At 45.5% G+C, this 16,482-nt stretch overlaps 1 protein-coding gene across 1 annotated transcript; it reads right to left on the bottom strand.

Annotated features, from left to right (window-relative positions):
• Nucleotides 1-579: 579 nt before the first annotated feature.
• NEMP2 (nuclear envelope integral membrane protein 2) lies at nucleotides 580-12,139 on the bottom strand (the record flags this gene model as incomplete). The annotated part of the gene is made up of 9 exons (XM_079538847.1): nucleotides 580-805; nucleotides 2,934-3,110; nucleotides 5,304-5,529; nucleotides 6,139-6,253; nucleotides 6,901-6,994; nucleotides 8,097-8,169; nucleotides 8,348-8,576; nucleotides 9,766-9,881; nucleotides 12,052-12,139. The coding sequence occupies 9 exons, from the start codon at nucleotides 12,137-12,139 to the stop codon at nucleotides 580-582; spliced, it is 1,344 nt and encodes a 447-aa protein (XP_079394973.1).
• Nucleotides 12,140-16,482: the final 4,343 nt, after the last annotated feature.

The raw sequence follows: 16,482 nt of genomic DNA, 5'->3' as shown, positions 1-16,482 counted from the left end.
GGGGGAGGTAAAGTGAAGCTAGCAGATAGCAAGCTGAGCCAGAAGAGCAAACAAATGTCACTCAGCTGTGTTAAACCTGTAGATCTCTATCACTGAAAAGTCAGATGAGCAGTAAAGTGATTATCAGCAAACTAAGAACATTATTAAATTTGCTAATATTTAGGGTACTTCATGAAAATAGAGCTCTAATAATGGCTTCCTCTCCCTCTAGTGCTCAGCACAGAGGACCTGACAATGAGCAGGGCCTAGATGCTCTGTCGTTTAGAGGTAGTATCCTTGGCAAAGGAAGGCATTGTGGTGGGACAGGCTGCTGTCTGTACCTGCTTTGGAAATAAGCAACGCTTCCCAGTTCAAGCACTGATAGTGTGACATCCTCTTCGCTTGAGCAGTCCCTGTGCTTTCTTTCTGTTGCTCTAATTGTGCAATATCAGTGATGCAGGAAACAGTTATTGAAAAATACTCGTTTGTCCCCAAGCATCCACAAGAAATCACCAGAAGTGAGTTCTTGGTCTGCAAACCTTCCTTTGCAGGATTAATGTGTTTTCCCCTCTCTCCCTTTTTTAGGGTAGTTTCCAAAGCTCAGAGCAGCTCAGTAGCATATGGAAATGAAATCTGTTCATGTATTTCATCTTCATTCTCATGGTCTTCTTCATGGATGTAGCTGGCTGTCTCATCTTGGTCAGACTCTGTCCTCGTCTCAAAGAGCTGCTCTTCCAGGAAGGAGCTCCCAATGCCGTATTCTTCATCGTGTGCCTTTGTTTCTGCAGGTGAGACGTGGGGAGATCCCAAAACAAAACCTGCAAACCTGCCAAAGTTTGAAAGGGAGAAATGATCAGTTTGGAAATGGAAAAAACACTGCAAATGTGGGGGGAAGCAGCAAATTAAGCAGGGCTGATGTGAGGGTGTGTCTACAGACAGTGCAGGTCACCCCTGAAGCTGTAGAATGAGCTACAGTGTCACGTAAAACAGAGAGTGAAGAGTGACAAAAGGATGATGACACCCCTGAAGATTTGCTCCCCTGCCTCATCTTCCTTTCTGTCTTCAGTCCTTCCTACACAAGTAACTCTTGTTCTTTCTGGAGGCCCTCTGCAGAGTCTTGTGATTAAGCAAGATCCGACTTCATTTTTTTTCTTCATTGCTTGTGGGGTAATCCAGAGTAAAGCACCTCTATCACTGAATAGATTGTGTTTGAATTTCTTAATTAAAAGCTGTAGAGTACTGGGGACAAAGTCTAAGAATTTCAGGTAAGTTGATACTGCTAATGATGGGGAAAATGGTGAGAACATAGCACTCCCACATTCCTGTGCTATCACCTTACTCCTGGTGCTGCACGCATGCTGCAGGCAAGCTGAACTGAAGCCCTGAAAGAATTCCTGCTTTTGGTTAACTGAGTTGCAGACTGGGAAAACTGCATCTGCTCCAGGTAAACTCCAAACAGGAGGTTTAGCTGAACAAAGCACCAACTCATCACTTCCTACATTTCAGTTCACCGCAAATCTTACTTGCAGTGGACAACTATACTGAAGATGCAGAATGGAACTGGAGGTTTCTGGCAAGCTCATGGGAACAGACGGCAGTTCTGACACCTGGGTAAGTGTCGACAGCATCAGAGAAATGTAAGGAAAAGGAACTGCAGCTACATTCTGCATCAGTTCTGGTAAACTGATCAATAATTTGCATTTTAGACTTGAACATTTCTGCAAGATGAATGGTGTCACCTTGTTCTTCTTGGAAGCGCTGTAAGTCTATATGGAGAACAGGGTGGGGCTGCATCTGTTTCATACGTTTGCCTATGTGCTAAACTTATCTTCCATAGGAAGTTTAAAGGGATATTAAATGTAAAATCAGACTTCTGGTTCTTTAAATTTTTGTATTTTTATAGGAACGACTTAGAAGAATATTAACTAAGTAATGACTATAAAAAGAGTGTCTAAGTTGCTTGCTCTGTGTGGTTTTTTTGTTAACAGTACTGCAGTGAATTTTCACTTTTTGTATCTTTTAATCATGCTACAGAAGGCAAGTATCTTAGCAAACATCAGTTCAACAGTTAATCTCTAAAACCTGACAGAGAGATTGTGTGCCCGTCCAAAGAAGATGAAGTTTCTAAAATCAGTTTTTATTCATCCAATTCCAAGCTGACTGGGGCTACTTTGAAGTCGTGACGTTTGGTTCTGTGTTAGAAGCCAAGTCTTTGTGGCTGGCTGAGATGTGAAACTGCGCTCCTAGTATCTTCAGGTTTTGACTTTGAAGGAAATGTACTGAGATGATGGTTAATTTTATATTCTGCAAGATTTCCTGGCCACATTAATCTGACTCTTTCCTTCACAACCTGTATTTGTCTTACATTTGTCACTGAAGCTCTATCTGGAGTAGCTCTTCTACCTGCCATCCTGTTTGGGTGCAGACCCTGGTATTTCGCAGTCTTAAGTACTGGTTGATACTTCAAGTAATAGGTTTGCTTGGCTGTGCAGATTGGCAGTCGAAGACCTCAATGCAGCAAATGCTTGAGCATGTATCTTCAGACTGCTCTGATTTTGCTCAGTGTAGAAGTGTAGTGCTGTAAAAGTTGAAGAAAGGGGCAAGTCAATGGTTAGATGGTGACCTGGGTCACCATGTAGGAACTTGCTTAGGCACTGTAGGAAGCCTGCACCTTTCAGAGAAAGCTGCCACTACCACGAATTAGCTGTGTCCCTTTGCAAGCTCCCAGAGTTATTTATGGTCAGAGAGGAACAAACAGGGTTTAATACCACAAGCAAGTGGTATCCTTTAGAGATGTGGCTGCAATCTTTAGTAGCATTGTTCAGGTAGATAAAACTAGCCCCATGTTTTACTGCATGCAAGACATAAATTCACCTGGAATAGTGCCTGAATTAGTATGTGAGTTTGCTGTCTAACCAAGTGTTTCCTCTCTTAGAAAAGCCACATCTTCTTACCTGTGTGGGGACTGGAGTTTGGATATTGCCAACCATGATGAGAAGTCAGGGTTCTTGCAGAACGAGCGCAGCTCCTCCAGAGCTCTGACAGTTTCTGTTTCACCTTGTTCTCGATACTCTTCTTCAGTAAGGCATCTGACCACTAACTTTTTCGATTGAAAGTGATTCTTCATTTTTCTAAAATGAAATGAAATAGCAGTTAGTATTTCTGAAGTCTTCTGGCATATAATTATAGTCCATCCATTCTCTCTACTATCTGCTATGAACGTGCTTCAATCACGTTTATCCTATGAAGAAAAGCTACAAGCTTGTGTTAATGTTTCAGGATGCTTTGTGTTTGCAAGGCTGCTTACTCTAGGTGTCATCCAGCATTCCACAGAATGAGGCTTCCTTATTGTATACGCATAGACTAAAATCTCAGAAGAGATGTCTACTTGCTCAGCCATTTTTAGGTGCAGCATGCAAAATGAGTCTCTCCAGAAACACGGGCTGAATCAAAACCCAGTGTGCATATTTTAAATTTAAAGATAAGCAATGCTCTGTTACAAGTTGTTCATGTTGTTTACTAGATAGCTTAAATCTTGCTTCAAATTACAAAACTGAGTAGTCTGAGGCCAAAATGTTTACAATCTGATGTTTTTTTAGCTGCTGCGTAGCGATGTATAATATAATTAGGTATCAATTAGAAAGCGTGCCATGTTCTGTTCCCTTCTGTCGACTGCTTTCCATTTAAATGTTGTCATGAGTTAAGATAAGCAAGGGCTGGATGCCCATAAAACTTTCAGCTCTGTATAAAAACACCTGCTCCAACCAGCAGCACTCAGCTTTCCTCCTTATTTCCCCACAAAGAAAGAATGAACTGCAGCCCTTGGTCAGGTCAAATGACAAAGGTCTTCCTGGCTTAGTGGAATCAGTGCTAATCTTAATAATGAAAGCAAGATTCTTAACAATTTTGATATATCTGTTGCTCTGAGCTGTGTATCAGGCATCATGGCCTCACTCCTTGGTGCTACTATTTAGTGTTTCAAGAGAGGAAAGAAAAGCTTTTTTATTCTCTTAAGGAAGATCTGTAGTGCCATATTTCAGTATGCTCTATGGAAGCATCAATTCATTGAAAATGAGAAGGGATCCTACCCCGAGAACAATCCACAGTGTTTAATGGTAAAACAGGTTTGTTGTGACTTCTGTGAGCTCCTAGTCACGTCTTACTGATTTCAGAGCAAATGGAACCTGCTTACATTAGGACAGTATTGATAGTGCGTTGCAGCTGAAACACTGCTTCTCAGCTGCTGGCAAAATCGGCTCTTGATAAATGAAAAATTCCAACTAAAATAAATAATACTTCAACAGGGACCATGCTGCACCATCTGGAAAGAGCAGAGGAGCAAAGCGGTATGTTCTTCAAACACTAAGCATGGCGTGAGACTAAAAGATAAATTGTTTCTTACTCTTTCAGTTATCTTGGTTCTAACCTTTGCCTGCTTGTGGTTCTTAAGAGGTTCAGCAGAAGTCTACAGCTGTGGAACAGTCTGCACTTAGAGTGTCATCACTGGAGGTAACAAGCAGCTGTAAACTGTGAGGGCTTTTTAGAATCTTCATTTGAGTGTTACATCTGTGATAAAACATGCTTTAAATTCAAGGATGAGCAAACATGTTGTTCCCATATTGCTAACAGAAGTACTTAGCAAACTAAGATCTACATCGCGAAAGCAGTTCCAACTTCAAATGCCACAATGTAAGTGGAGCACATGCAGGGAATACAGGGGGGAATACAGGGAGGAATGTCTCCACAGTGATAACTGACTGTTTCCACGTACTAAACATAGACACACGTATCTATGATGATATCCCTGGAGAACTAAAATCAATGGGAACCACTGTTTTGGTGGAAACAGCTTTTTAGTCTCTGAACACTAATATTGAAAGCTATCTAACTTAGGAAGGACTGTCCATTTCTAACATGCACTTCCATCCTGTACGATTCAGTACCTGCAGGTTTTCTCGCACCGTGTGAAACCAAAGCACTACTGCTGCAGTCTGATCAGTCGACCAAACAGAAATGTTTTGGTTGCCATATGCTGCAGACTAGAAGGTGCTACTTTTGTACTTAAGAGCGCAGTCATATTTCTCCATTTCCCATAGAACAAAATTTGTATTTGTAACTGCCAAACAGAAAGTAATTATATGTCTTTCTTGGGGATTTAGACTTCTTCCACTGTAGCTTTACATTTGCTTAAAAAAAAAAAAAAAAAAGGCAATAGAAATTTACCAATTATCCAAGTGTAAGGAAGTGTAAGGCTTTTTTTCATTATGAGCAGTAATGTTTCCTGGCCATAAAGGGACACGGGACATTCATAAATACATACGCACCTGCCTATGTGCCAGGCAGCACCAAGGGGATAACCCAGGCCTTTGGAGCACAGCATGGCTGCTATTACTGCATATGCAACTTGAGGTATGGTGACACCACAGTAAATGAAAACAAAGGCTGTTAATTGCAGCGTCCACGTGAACAAGGTTATACTCAGTTCACTGGTAAGCGGTCCGTGCTGATAGCAAGTGGCAAAACTGATAGTTCCAACAGCCACAAAGTACCCTGTGGAAACACGAAACAACATCATGGAGGAACAGATGGAAACTACCCTTCTGAACTTTACTAGCTGGTTGACTAAGCTTGCAACTGCTGAGTAGCACAGCGTGCTGGTTTTGTGCTTGTAGTTACCTGCATTATGTTGTACGAGCTGTGCGTTCTAAAGGCTTACGGGTAATGCTGAAAGAGCTGCACATGAGCTCTCTTCCACTGTAAGAAAGCTGAGGCAGGTGCCAGAGCAATAGATTTGCCAAGCAGTTTGCAGTTTGTGCTTCCAGTTCCCATATTCAGCAAAATGTAAGTCATCGTAGCTGCCCTTTTGCTGTCATAGGGAGAGCACGCTATGGCAAGTCAATGACAACTTAATGCAAAGTCTGCTGTTTCAGCTGCTCCTGGCGCACTAGATCAAACTCTTCATTTAATGATATAATGTGAGTAAATACCTAGTGAGTGAATTAGAAACTTTTGGAATATTAGAGCATTTCTGGCTCGGGAGAAAAAAAGTAATCCATAAATGAGTTGCGGTAACTTTTTTTTATATCTTAATGGGCAGGTGTTCATCTAACCACCAAATTATCCAAAAGCGCACTGCAGATTTCAGTTTGACATTCTTACCCAACAAGTAGATCCTGTGTTCAGACCACAACCACCGTATATTCTCTTTGAAACAGTAGATAAGATAGAGAGAGGACATCCAGCAGCCACTCAATAGTATCCAGAAGGTGCTGCGCTGGAAATTGACAAAATAAAAATGGGAAAAAAAGTCTGGGAGTCTCAGTCAGACTCAAGACCACGGTGTGCAAAGGAATTCACAGGCAAAAACAAATGTGGCTCTGGCAGACCTGCAGGCTTCTGCTCTGTGTCAGACTTGAACTACACGGTGCTCTGCTGCAAGTACACAGCATCAAGTCTGAGCAGAGCAGCTGCACCTTTTGTCTTTGTCTGCTGTGTCTCAGTGTCATGACCTAAGTTTCCTGAAGTGTGTTTTCAATTAACGTAACTCAGCAATACTGGAACGATGCACGGAGATAAAGATTTGGTGAAAGAAAAGTTCACATCTCCTTACAATTAATTCCCTGCTGAATGGAAGAAAATCTGTCCCAACTGCCACTAAAATTACATTTTGATTTAGACTGATTCATATACTCAAAAGCAAGCTTAGCTCCAGTCCAATAAACTTGCACCAACACTCTCCTTCAACTCGGCAGCAAGCTAATTAGAACTTGATTCTGACCTAATTATATTTACTTGACTCCCACACCCATTTCAGTGGAGTTCCCCACACAGAGCAACGTCAGAATCTGGCCTTGGACTCCTCACTTCCTCTATTATTATAATGATAATAATTATTACTTTGTTTTACAAATGTAGATTTACCCTCGGAATAAATCTTTTAAGTGCCAGCAGGACAAAAATTAACAGAGCAAGAATGCCCAGTATTATTCCAGACAGGTAAAAGAAGTTGGTGCTCCTGGAAGAAAACAAGAGAGAATGTTGTAAGAAGTATTTTCCAAGTAGTGAGTGGTTAAAAATGCCAACATTTGTAAAGACAGCAGCGATCTTCAGTAAGAACACAACTATAAGTCAGTTATACAGGTAATAGGTTTGGTTTAGATTTTAAATTCATGTTAAAAAAAAAAAAAAAGGAAAAAATCCAATTACTACTATAAAATCACTGAAACTGTTACCAGACTGTTTATTGGAACAGACTGCCCAGAGAGGTAGGGAATGCCCCGTCCATGGAGACATCCAAGATCAGGCTGGATGGGGCTCTGAGCACCCTGATCTAGTGTGGGTGCCCCTGTCCATTGCAGGGGTGTTGGACTAGATGGCCTTTAAGAGTCCCTTTCAATTCTGAGGATTCTATGATAGGCTTTTGTCACATCATTTTCTTATGAACACCGTGGTTCTGTATGCTTCAGTGCTGCAAGAGTAGGCTTATATATTTAAAAGTGGGAAAAAAGCAAGGTTTTCTAAGTTGGCATATTGATAAAAATCTGACTTAAAAATATGATTTGGTTAAGTCTGAAAACTGCTGCTGCTCTGCTTGCTCTAAAGGTCTCTCCTGCCAATTACTTTGTGATTCATTTTGAAGTCATGGTTCAGGTGTTTTGCTATGCCAGTAAGAATCCTCCCTTACGGGCTACGCAAGGGTGCTTCAAAAGAATGGTGAGGAAAGGCTGGCACCAAGGCGGAGGCAGGCCAGGCCCCAGAGGACCTCACCCCAAGCGTTTTGCCTGCAGCAAGGCACCAGTTATAAGCCGTGCAGCATCCCTCAGCTGCTGCTAACCTCAGTGGCCTACAGAAAGGAGAGGATTTTCCTGAATCCACACTCTTGCTCTCTGAGGACTGGCTTGGTGTCACCCAGCGCAGGATGTCACGATACATAGAACCCTAATGCAGTTCTATGGCAAAAGCTCCCAGGTAGATATTCATATATTTAATATATGTTTAGATATACATTCATTTCCTTATTTAATTTTCCCAGAGAACTGTGCCTTCAGCTCTGAGAACAGACCAAAGCTGCACAGACTCTGGGAAAGAAACATGAAAGCGCAGCAGCCAGTACTCACCTGCTCAGACTGTTTGCAAAATGGAACAGAAAAATTCCAGCTACAAACAAAAACAAGAGCTTTCCATCTAGCACTAAAAAGGGGAAAAAGAAAACAAACAGAAAGGGGCTTTAGACTAACTCATTCTGAAACACTGATTATATTAAATATCAGCAGACAAGCTTCAGGCCTCTTACAGAAGGTATGGTACAGGCAGTAATGCTGGCAATATCAATCTGTCTGTAATGTAAACAGGAAGCTGTTTTACTTACTTTCTCGTGTTATGCTCACAGTGTACAGTTCTTCCTCGAAGGGCTGTATTCTGAAGCAGAAGTCCTCTCCATATTGCTTTACCTTTAAGAGAGTTTCTGTGGATGTCTCTGGTTGCCAGAATATTTGAACAGCACAGGCAGCAAACTCGAACACAGTTTCTGAATTCTGACAGTTGCTTTTTTCTGGAGTAGGCACAAACCTGAATGTTTTTGTGCTGTTTATTTTTACCTAAATCAAACAATAAGACAGAGTTGTAGCTCAGAATCATTGCGGTATTTGTTTTGTGAGATGCACAACATGTACACCGTGCATATGCGAATGAAGATCAGCACAGAAAGTAATGTCACTACAATTTTTAGTTGTTTAATATTGGTTATTAGTACTGTGCAAATATTGTTTGGGCCTTATGGTGTGACTCAGAGAACTCCGTGTAAGCACAGTTGTATCCAAAGCCCTGCCCCCACACGCAGGCTCTGGGGGTTTGGTTCCACCACCACACTTGCCCATGCACACAGTTCTAACAAAACCCAGTGTCTGACAGACCATGGTTTCTTCTGTAAATGTTTATTCTCTTTCACATTCCCCTCCTTAACCTAACAACCTGTACTGCTTTTCTTGTAGATAACAATGCAATGTGTGTATGAGGGACAGAGGGGTAAAGAACAGAACAAGACATGTTCCACCTCCAGGTCTGAGAGCCAGCTTCTCTAGCAAACACAGCAAAACTGCTCCCTTCCGTTGTCCAGTACAGCTGCCCAGGAAGAACAGAACCAAACATACTCCTCTACTTCCTTACCCTGTTATTGTCTCTAGTGGCATGAGATTTTTATATTGTTCTGCTGTTACTAAGCACGTTTCTTGTAAGGTGATCCTCCGAGCCAAATGAAAAAACAGCCAGAATTTGTCTATTTTGTCTAACTTTCAGAGTAACAACCTGACACACCTTTTGTTCTTATACTGTTGATGTCCATACCCTTCCTCATTCCCCTCTGGAGCTGTAAGCAGTTGGCTTTATTCTTCTTGTAGATAACAATGCAATTTTTATGTTATGGACAGAAGAGGGATGCTACAATACATGGTTCACAGCAGTGTATTTTATCTTCAAATTTAGAAGTTGTGTAAAGATGTTTGGAGGTGCAAAAATCCTTGTTGAGGTTAACAACGGTCCATTAGTATGAAAGATGTGCATCAAAATAAGGGAGTTAATGTTTGTTTGGCATCCCCCTGTGACACTGTAAGTCTGCCTGACATCCTCCTAATAAGGGGAAAGCAGTTTGGGTGTGAAGGATCGCAGTGCTGTACTTTTATGGTGCTCTGAGGTGCTGCTTTGATCTTGATAACTGGTCATATACATAGCTGAGAAAAGGCCACGGGCTGCATATAGAACATGTGGATGATCCCCAAAAGGAGCTCTTACCTGCAAAGTTGACCAAATGTACTGTAAGTGCATGATTCTGTTTTGCACGTAACAAAAGCAGTCTTCTTGCAGTTTCTGGATGGCATTCCCCTCTTCCAGAAAGCTACAGCTTCTACCTGAAGAGGGAAAGTTCACTTTAAATGTGTACAAAATATAATTTTTTTATTTTTTAATTTTTTTAAATAAATCACAAGCAATTTGCAGATAATAGAACATAAAGACTAGGCTGCAGGGTAGCATGTTCAGCATGATTTAGACGAGAATTCAAATGACACGTCTAATCAAGTAATTTAGGCTCTAACTAAACTGCAACACCTTGGGGAAAAAAAAAATAATGCATGGTGAGGTTTTTTACAAATGCAATCAGTGAAAGCTTGGCATCTCTACCCGTGTTTTCGTGGCGCAGGACCAGGCCTCTGGGCCAAATTCCCTGCTGGTGCATGTGGGCGTAGCCTCACTGTCATTGATGCTTTACCAATGCTGCATGTAACTGTGGGAGCACCAGCAGGTAAACAGGCTCACGTACCGCAGTCACCCAACACGTGACACTGCGCTCACTGCAGGCAGAGCACTTGTTCTCTTCCAACACGGTTCTCACGGTGAAGCATGGAACTCCTCCTCATTTCTACCTTCAACTGTGCTCTCCTGATGTGCTCCAGCCGCGTGTCAGTATGGTCACTGTGCTGACAGCTCCCAGGGGTCTGGAGACAGGGACAGTGCAGCTCTCCTGAAACCTAAGTGACCCCCTGTGCCTTTTGGGAGAAAGGCCCCTGACTCATCCATGGAGCAGGCTTTCCAGAATGGCATGAAATCCTGTCTGTGCACCAACATCTGCCCTACAGCGCCTTACTGCAGCGCTCCAGGAACGTAATTAAAGAGCAGAATAAATGAAATGAATGCAGATCAGAACAGAGGGAGTCATCTGGCTCTCTGAATAGAAAACGTAGGGCCAAGCCAAGCTCAGCAGTAACTGCCGAAACAGTCTCCTAATCTCTCAACCGCCAAGTAAGCACTTGGCCAGAGCAAACCACCAGTGCAAACTCAGTCTGGACAGGAGAATACTGCTGGCAGGTACAGGCCTGCCCCAGCTCTGTACAGAGCTAAGCCCAGCCTAAATTGTTTTCTTAACAATTTAATTAAACCAATTAAAAATACTTGCATGCATGTTCTTATCTAAGTTTATTAAGCCATCCTAGAATTAGAATGTGTCTACAGACGATCCTGCTGAAGTATATTGGTTTCAGCTTTCAGTGTGGGCATTTTTATTGTGAAGTTTTGAACAAATGCTCATCATCCCAGATCCCACAGCAGGAAGTGCAGTACTTCAGATGGGCTGAGTGCCGCTCTCCTCAGGCACTGACTGAGATGCACAGGGCTGAAAGGAGGCAGGATAAGTCCTGGGAGCTTCCATGTGAGAGGTGAAACAACTCTGGGGGTTACACATGGCTCCTGCAGACCTGAATCACGGTTCTGGGGCCAACAAGTCAGGGAGGTTGTCTCTCCCTCTGCTCTACTCTATGTGAGGCCAGTGTACATCACCACATCCAGTTCAAAAAAGGCAGGGATCTCCTAGAGAGTCCAGCTGAGGGTCACAAAGGTGAGTAGGGGCCTGGAGCACCTCCCATACAAGGAAAGGCTGAAAGACCTGAGGTTGTTTGGCCTGGAGAAGAGAAGGCTGGGGGTGGCCCTAATTGCTCATAAATAACTGAGGTGCAGAAGTCAGGTGGATGGGGCTGGGCTCTTTTTGGCGGCATGCAGCAATAGAACAAGGGCTAACGGGAACAGACTGGAATGTGGGAAGTTCCATACGAACACAAAGGGGATCTTTGTTGTCAGTAGCAGAGCTCAGCAACAGGCTGCCCGGAGGCTGTAGGGTCCCTTCTCTGGACATACTCAGGATCTCCTGGACGCCCGCCCGTGCGAGCTGCCGTACCAGGGGATGGATGGGGTGATCCCAGAGCTCCCTCCTGACCTCTGCACTGCCGCGATTCCGGCTCCTGCAGCCACAGAGCGGCTCTGCATTCAGCCGTCCCGCACCGAGCTTCCCAGCAGCCCGAGCCGCAGCGCCGTTCTCCGCCCGCAGCCCCCAGGCCGCAGCCCGAGGTGCGCTCAGCTCAGCCCCGCTCGGCCCGGCCCGGCCCGGCCCGGCCCGGCACGGCAGGCCCTGCCCGCGAAGGCGCGCGAGGAGGGAAACCATTCCCGGCGCCGCTTCCCGGAGGCGGCCCCGGCCGCAACCTCACCCCCCGGCCCCGCCCGACCCTCCCGGCAGAAAGGGAAGGCCCGTACCTGCGGCCGGCACCGCCCCGGCCAGCACCAGCAGGAGCAGCCCCAACCCCAGCCCCAGCAGGGCCCAGGGCAGCCGCCGCGGACCCATGCGGTGACTCCGGCTCCGCCTCAAACGGCCCGGCGAGAGCGCGGCGAGGGCGGGCCGGTGCCGGCGGGGGCGGCCACGAGGGCGGGCGTGGCGCGGGGCTGGCTGCGTGCTGGGCCGCGTCCCTTCTCGTGCCGCTTTGACCCGGTTGGTGTGTGCGGGGGGAGGCGGCGGTGGGCAGGGCACGGCCTGAGCTCCGCGGGGAGCAGCACCCCGCCGCATGGATGCCTTCATAAGGGGCTCTTTACTCTCCTGCCATGAATTGCGCTTCATTACGCTGCGTTTTGTTTGCTTCCCGGCTGGGCCACGTGCGTTGGGCCCCTGCGAGGCGCTGCCGCTCCCTCGTAGAGCTCCCACAGGCAGGGCGTGCTGCCGGGTGCAGCGCCGAGCCTCTCCGCGCCTCCACATGTTCGCAGAGCCGCTGCTGAAGCTGCGGCCGCGTCCCAGTGGCAGCCAGGAGCCCGTCCGTGCCGGCAGAACCTCACCAGCTCGCCCGGCGCTGGGAGCACGGCAGCACCTGTGTGCTGGGCACTGCACCCCGCCAGGCGATGCTCACCGCCCGCCCGCGGCTCTTTTTAACTAAAGCTCAGCTCCCAGGAGCGCCACCGCCATCTCAGCGTGTGCTCCGGGTGACTCAGGACGCTTCTTTTCATTGTGTGCATGTGTTTTTCTTCCTCCTGCCGTCAGCAGAGGGTAGCTGTGCTGGCAGGGATGCGGGCGTTGCCCTCCTGCCCGCTGCCGGTGAGGCTGCAGGGTAAGGGAGGGCTGTGCTGCCCCTCGGAGCTGCTGTGTGCGCGCTGGGTTGTGTCAGTCGTAGGAGGTGAGCGTCAAAGGAAGAGGGACCGACTGCTGGAGCTCTGCGATCCGGGTGCTGAATACTTGGCTTCCTGGAAAAAAAGGGAAAAATAGCACAACGGGCAGCCCTTGTGCGGTCAGAACAAAGCGGCGCCTTTCCGTGGTGAAGCGCTTTTCTTTTGCCTTCCGTTCCTGAGGATGAAGAACCGCCGTGTTCCCTCTTAAATAGTTGCACATGTTTTGGCGGGTTCTGTTGAATGTTTACGCCGGCAACGCAAATAATTCCTGTTCCATAAGTACCCTCACAAACAATGCAATTTATTATCAGGTACATTATGTTGTCTTTCTATTTGATGTAAATGGTCTCTTAGAGTTAAAATTAGACAGAAAAGCCATTTGAGACTATTTTGTTCATCTCCAGCTGTTTTTTCAGGAGCGCATTAGTTTGAAATATTTCACGGGCAAAATACCGCGTTGTTTTTCGGTGAGAAAAATGATCTACAAAGAGAAGTGTTGGTGCTTTTAGTGTGATGGAGGCTATGTTTGATGCTTGTGGTGAAATGGGGGGGGCCTGCCCTCCTGGGGTACGGTGCTCATACCCTGCCCTGGGCAGCAGCAACCTGCTAGGATCCTGAGGACCAATGGCAACGAGTGTGGGAAGGTGACCGTGTCTCAGTTCCAGCTCCAGCAGTGCCTTCGGTGGAAGCTCACCCATCCTGTCCATGCTATTCCTGCTGAGTGCCTTCAGCACTGGGTTTCCGTTGACTAGCAGTGGGCCTTAAATATTTATCTGGCTTATTTTTAGAATGCTCAATGTAGCTATTTTTGTAGCACGGAAGCGGTGCTATAAATCTGACTGGATTCCTCCCTCGCTTTGCATCGGCAATAGGAAGGCAAGGGTTTGTTTTATATTTGACCAGGGGCTCTTATTATGTTAAATTTGCTGTGATTAATTTGCTATATCTCGTTTTTCAAGAGCCTATGTTTAAATAGGATGGATCTGGCTGCTTATGAGCATAAGGCATGAGCATGGAATGGAGCATAGTACAGTCTAAGGAAACAAGGCCCAGCCATTCCCCAAAAAGTCCTACAGATGCCTCCATCTCCAGCCCATGCTGTGCTGCAGACCATGACTCTTTGCTGTGCAGGAAGGGCTGTCCTGCCCATCTCTGCTGCAAGTACAGCCTCTTCTCAGAGGAGAGAAAATTAAGGACTGCATTCACAACTTGGCTGTAGGAAAACAAAGCCCTTTGAACTAAAGCTTCTGAGAGTAAAATCTGAGTCTCTGTAAAGAATTTTTAAACCAGCATTTTTTTAAACCTGCTGTGACACCGTGGTGCAGGGCTGGGACAGCCAAGGCACCTGGTGATGGGGGGGGAGGGGTGAGGGGCACACTCAGACTGTGCTTGGACTCAGAAACCATCACAGCAAACCAGGCATAGTGGAAATGCTCAGTCACGGCCTGAAGCAGTGATGGAGCACCTGGTGAGAAGGCAGGGCCAACTCCAGGAGTTCAGGTGCATGCAATGCATCTGAGTGACTGTGAGGGGTGGAGCCCCTCCTTCCCAGTCCTCATTTAAAGGTTGGTAGGGGAGGTGAGGGTATCTCTTGTTGGAGGTTTCTGCTTGCCTAAGGCATTTTGAAGGTAAGCTCTTTTCTTTCCATTCTCTATCTGTGGCTGTTACGTTTGGGCTCATTCTCGTTTGCTGCAGCCAAAGTCTTTGCATCCCTGCTATTATCACAGTACTTTCCATCCGGTTATAGCGTTACACGAGGAAAGTGAAAACCTTAACATCCGTTTCCCAAATATTTTTTTTTTTTCATTGTAGAATACAACTTCATATATAAATCTGAAAAAGCACGCACACGCTGCACCTGTACTGATTCAAGGCTGTGATCCTGCTGGGAGGTAAGAAACCACTGATCAGGTTTCTCTCGCTCCCAATGCTTTCTGCAGTGCTAGAAGGAGACTGTGATTACACGCAGTAATTGGTTGGTCCTAGGACAGCTGTGCACTTGCCCTACAGTGCTGTGTAGGCATTAATTCTTTTCATAGAGAAAGGTCCCAAAGGCACAAGAAGATTCCAGGGTAGAAATTGTTACGACAAACACTTAAGTATGTTTTTTTTTAACGATGTCTAGCACAAAGAACAGAAAAAGCACGTTTACAGCTGGCTTCTTGCTTACAAAAAAAGCCCTGCAATAAAATGTATTCTCTTCCAAGGGACTTTTGCTCAATGTAGGACAGGCAGTTGGTAGCACTGATGTGAGCAAGTGTGCATTTGTGCTGTATGGTGGGGGAAAAGATGTTTTCTTTGAAAAGACATGTGAAAAATAAGCTAGGCTAGTGGCTGGAAATGCTAGAAAATAGCGTGTGGTTGCAGGAGGTGACTCTAAAATGAGCACTTTAGGCTCCTGGGCCAATAGCTTATGTGCAGCCTAGCTTAGTAGCTAACAAAATCAATTGCTTTCTTTTGATTACAAGTGTTCTGTAGTAAATAGGTGATCCTTGCTCAGACTTCAGTTGCTAAATAACCACATCACAGAACCGAGCACTGCTGCTGGCATCCCAGCTAGCAAGCCTGAACTGTGTCTAAGGCTTCACTGGTGGTGAAGAGCCCTCACTGCTCAGAGCAGAAAGGCAAGCATGGCCTCACAGGTCCAATTTTCTTGCTGCATCTGTCCTGCAGGGAAGTACGTCTCACCCTTTGTCGTGAGCTTTAAAACATCCTTCCAAATCACTGTGATTGATTTAAAAACAGATCTTGAAAGCCTGGAAGTAAAGGAGAACTGACAGATCAAGTCAGTCTCCGGGGTCTGCTATTGAAATTCACAGGACGTGTATGGTTTTGTAAGGAGGCCACAGGAACATCGTGTTGTTTATGGATAAGTACGTGAGTGTCTCTGTCTCATCCTTTCAGATTTATATTCGTATTAAGCTCTGTTGCTTGTTACTACGTTTATATAGTAGCCTGTTGTAATTGTTCTGGGATTTGACAAAGCTCTCTTGGAGAAATGAATTGCTAGCACTATTAAATAAATGTGAAAAGAATTACTCTCTTCCCAGCAGTTCTTTATTTCGTGAAATTAAATTTTATCCCTGATGCACTCAACTACCTTCGTGATTAATGCTTGTGTTGTCAGAGGAGATTGTCAAGCTCTTACAGACTAAGGGAAGTTGTTAAGTTTCTGATAATGTTTTCCTATCACTTTTGCAGTTGTTGGTGTACCCATTGCTCAAGCCAAGGACTTGTGATAAGGGCAGGTGGAAGTTTGGGGGTGACTCCTCTTCACAGTGCCTGCCTGTAACCCAGTCGTTGTTCACGTTAATGCCCTGAGCACGAGTAGAGCGATCTGTCAATAGCCTGTTCTTCTGTGGAGACCTGCCTGGGAGGCTGGTAGCCTATCTCAGCCGAGGTCTTAAGGACAGAAGTCAAGAGAATGACTTCTCTAGCTGCCCATGTCAAAGCCCAGCTCTTGTGGTTAAAACAATAGTTTTAATCAAGGGGATGATGACTAAGAAGTCATTACAGGGAAATGTAAGCTACCTC

This window comes from Tetrao urogallus (assembly GCF_951394365.1).
Source record: "Tetrao urogallus genome assembly, chromosome: 8".
Taxonomy (NCBI): Eukaryota; Metazoa; Chordata; class Aves; order Galliformes; family Phasianidae; genus Tetrao; species Tetrao urogallus.
Note: the sequence above shows the minus strand (reverse complement) of the source record. Positions and strands in the feature narration are given on the sequence as shown.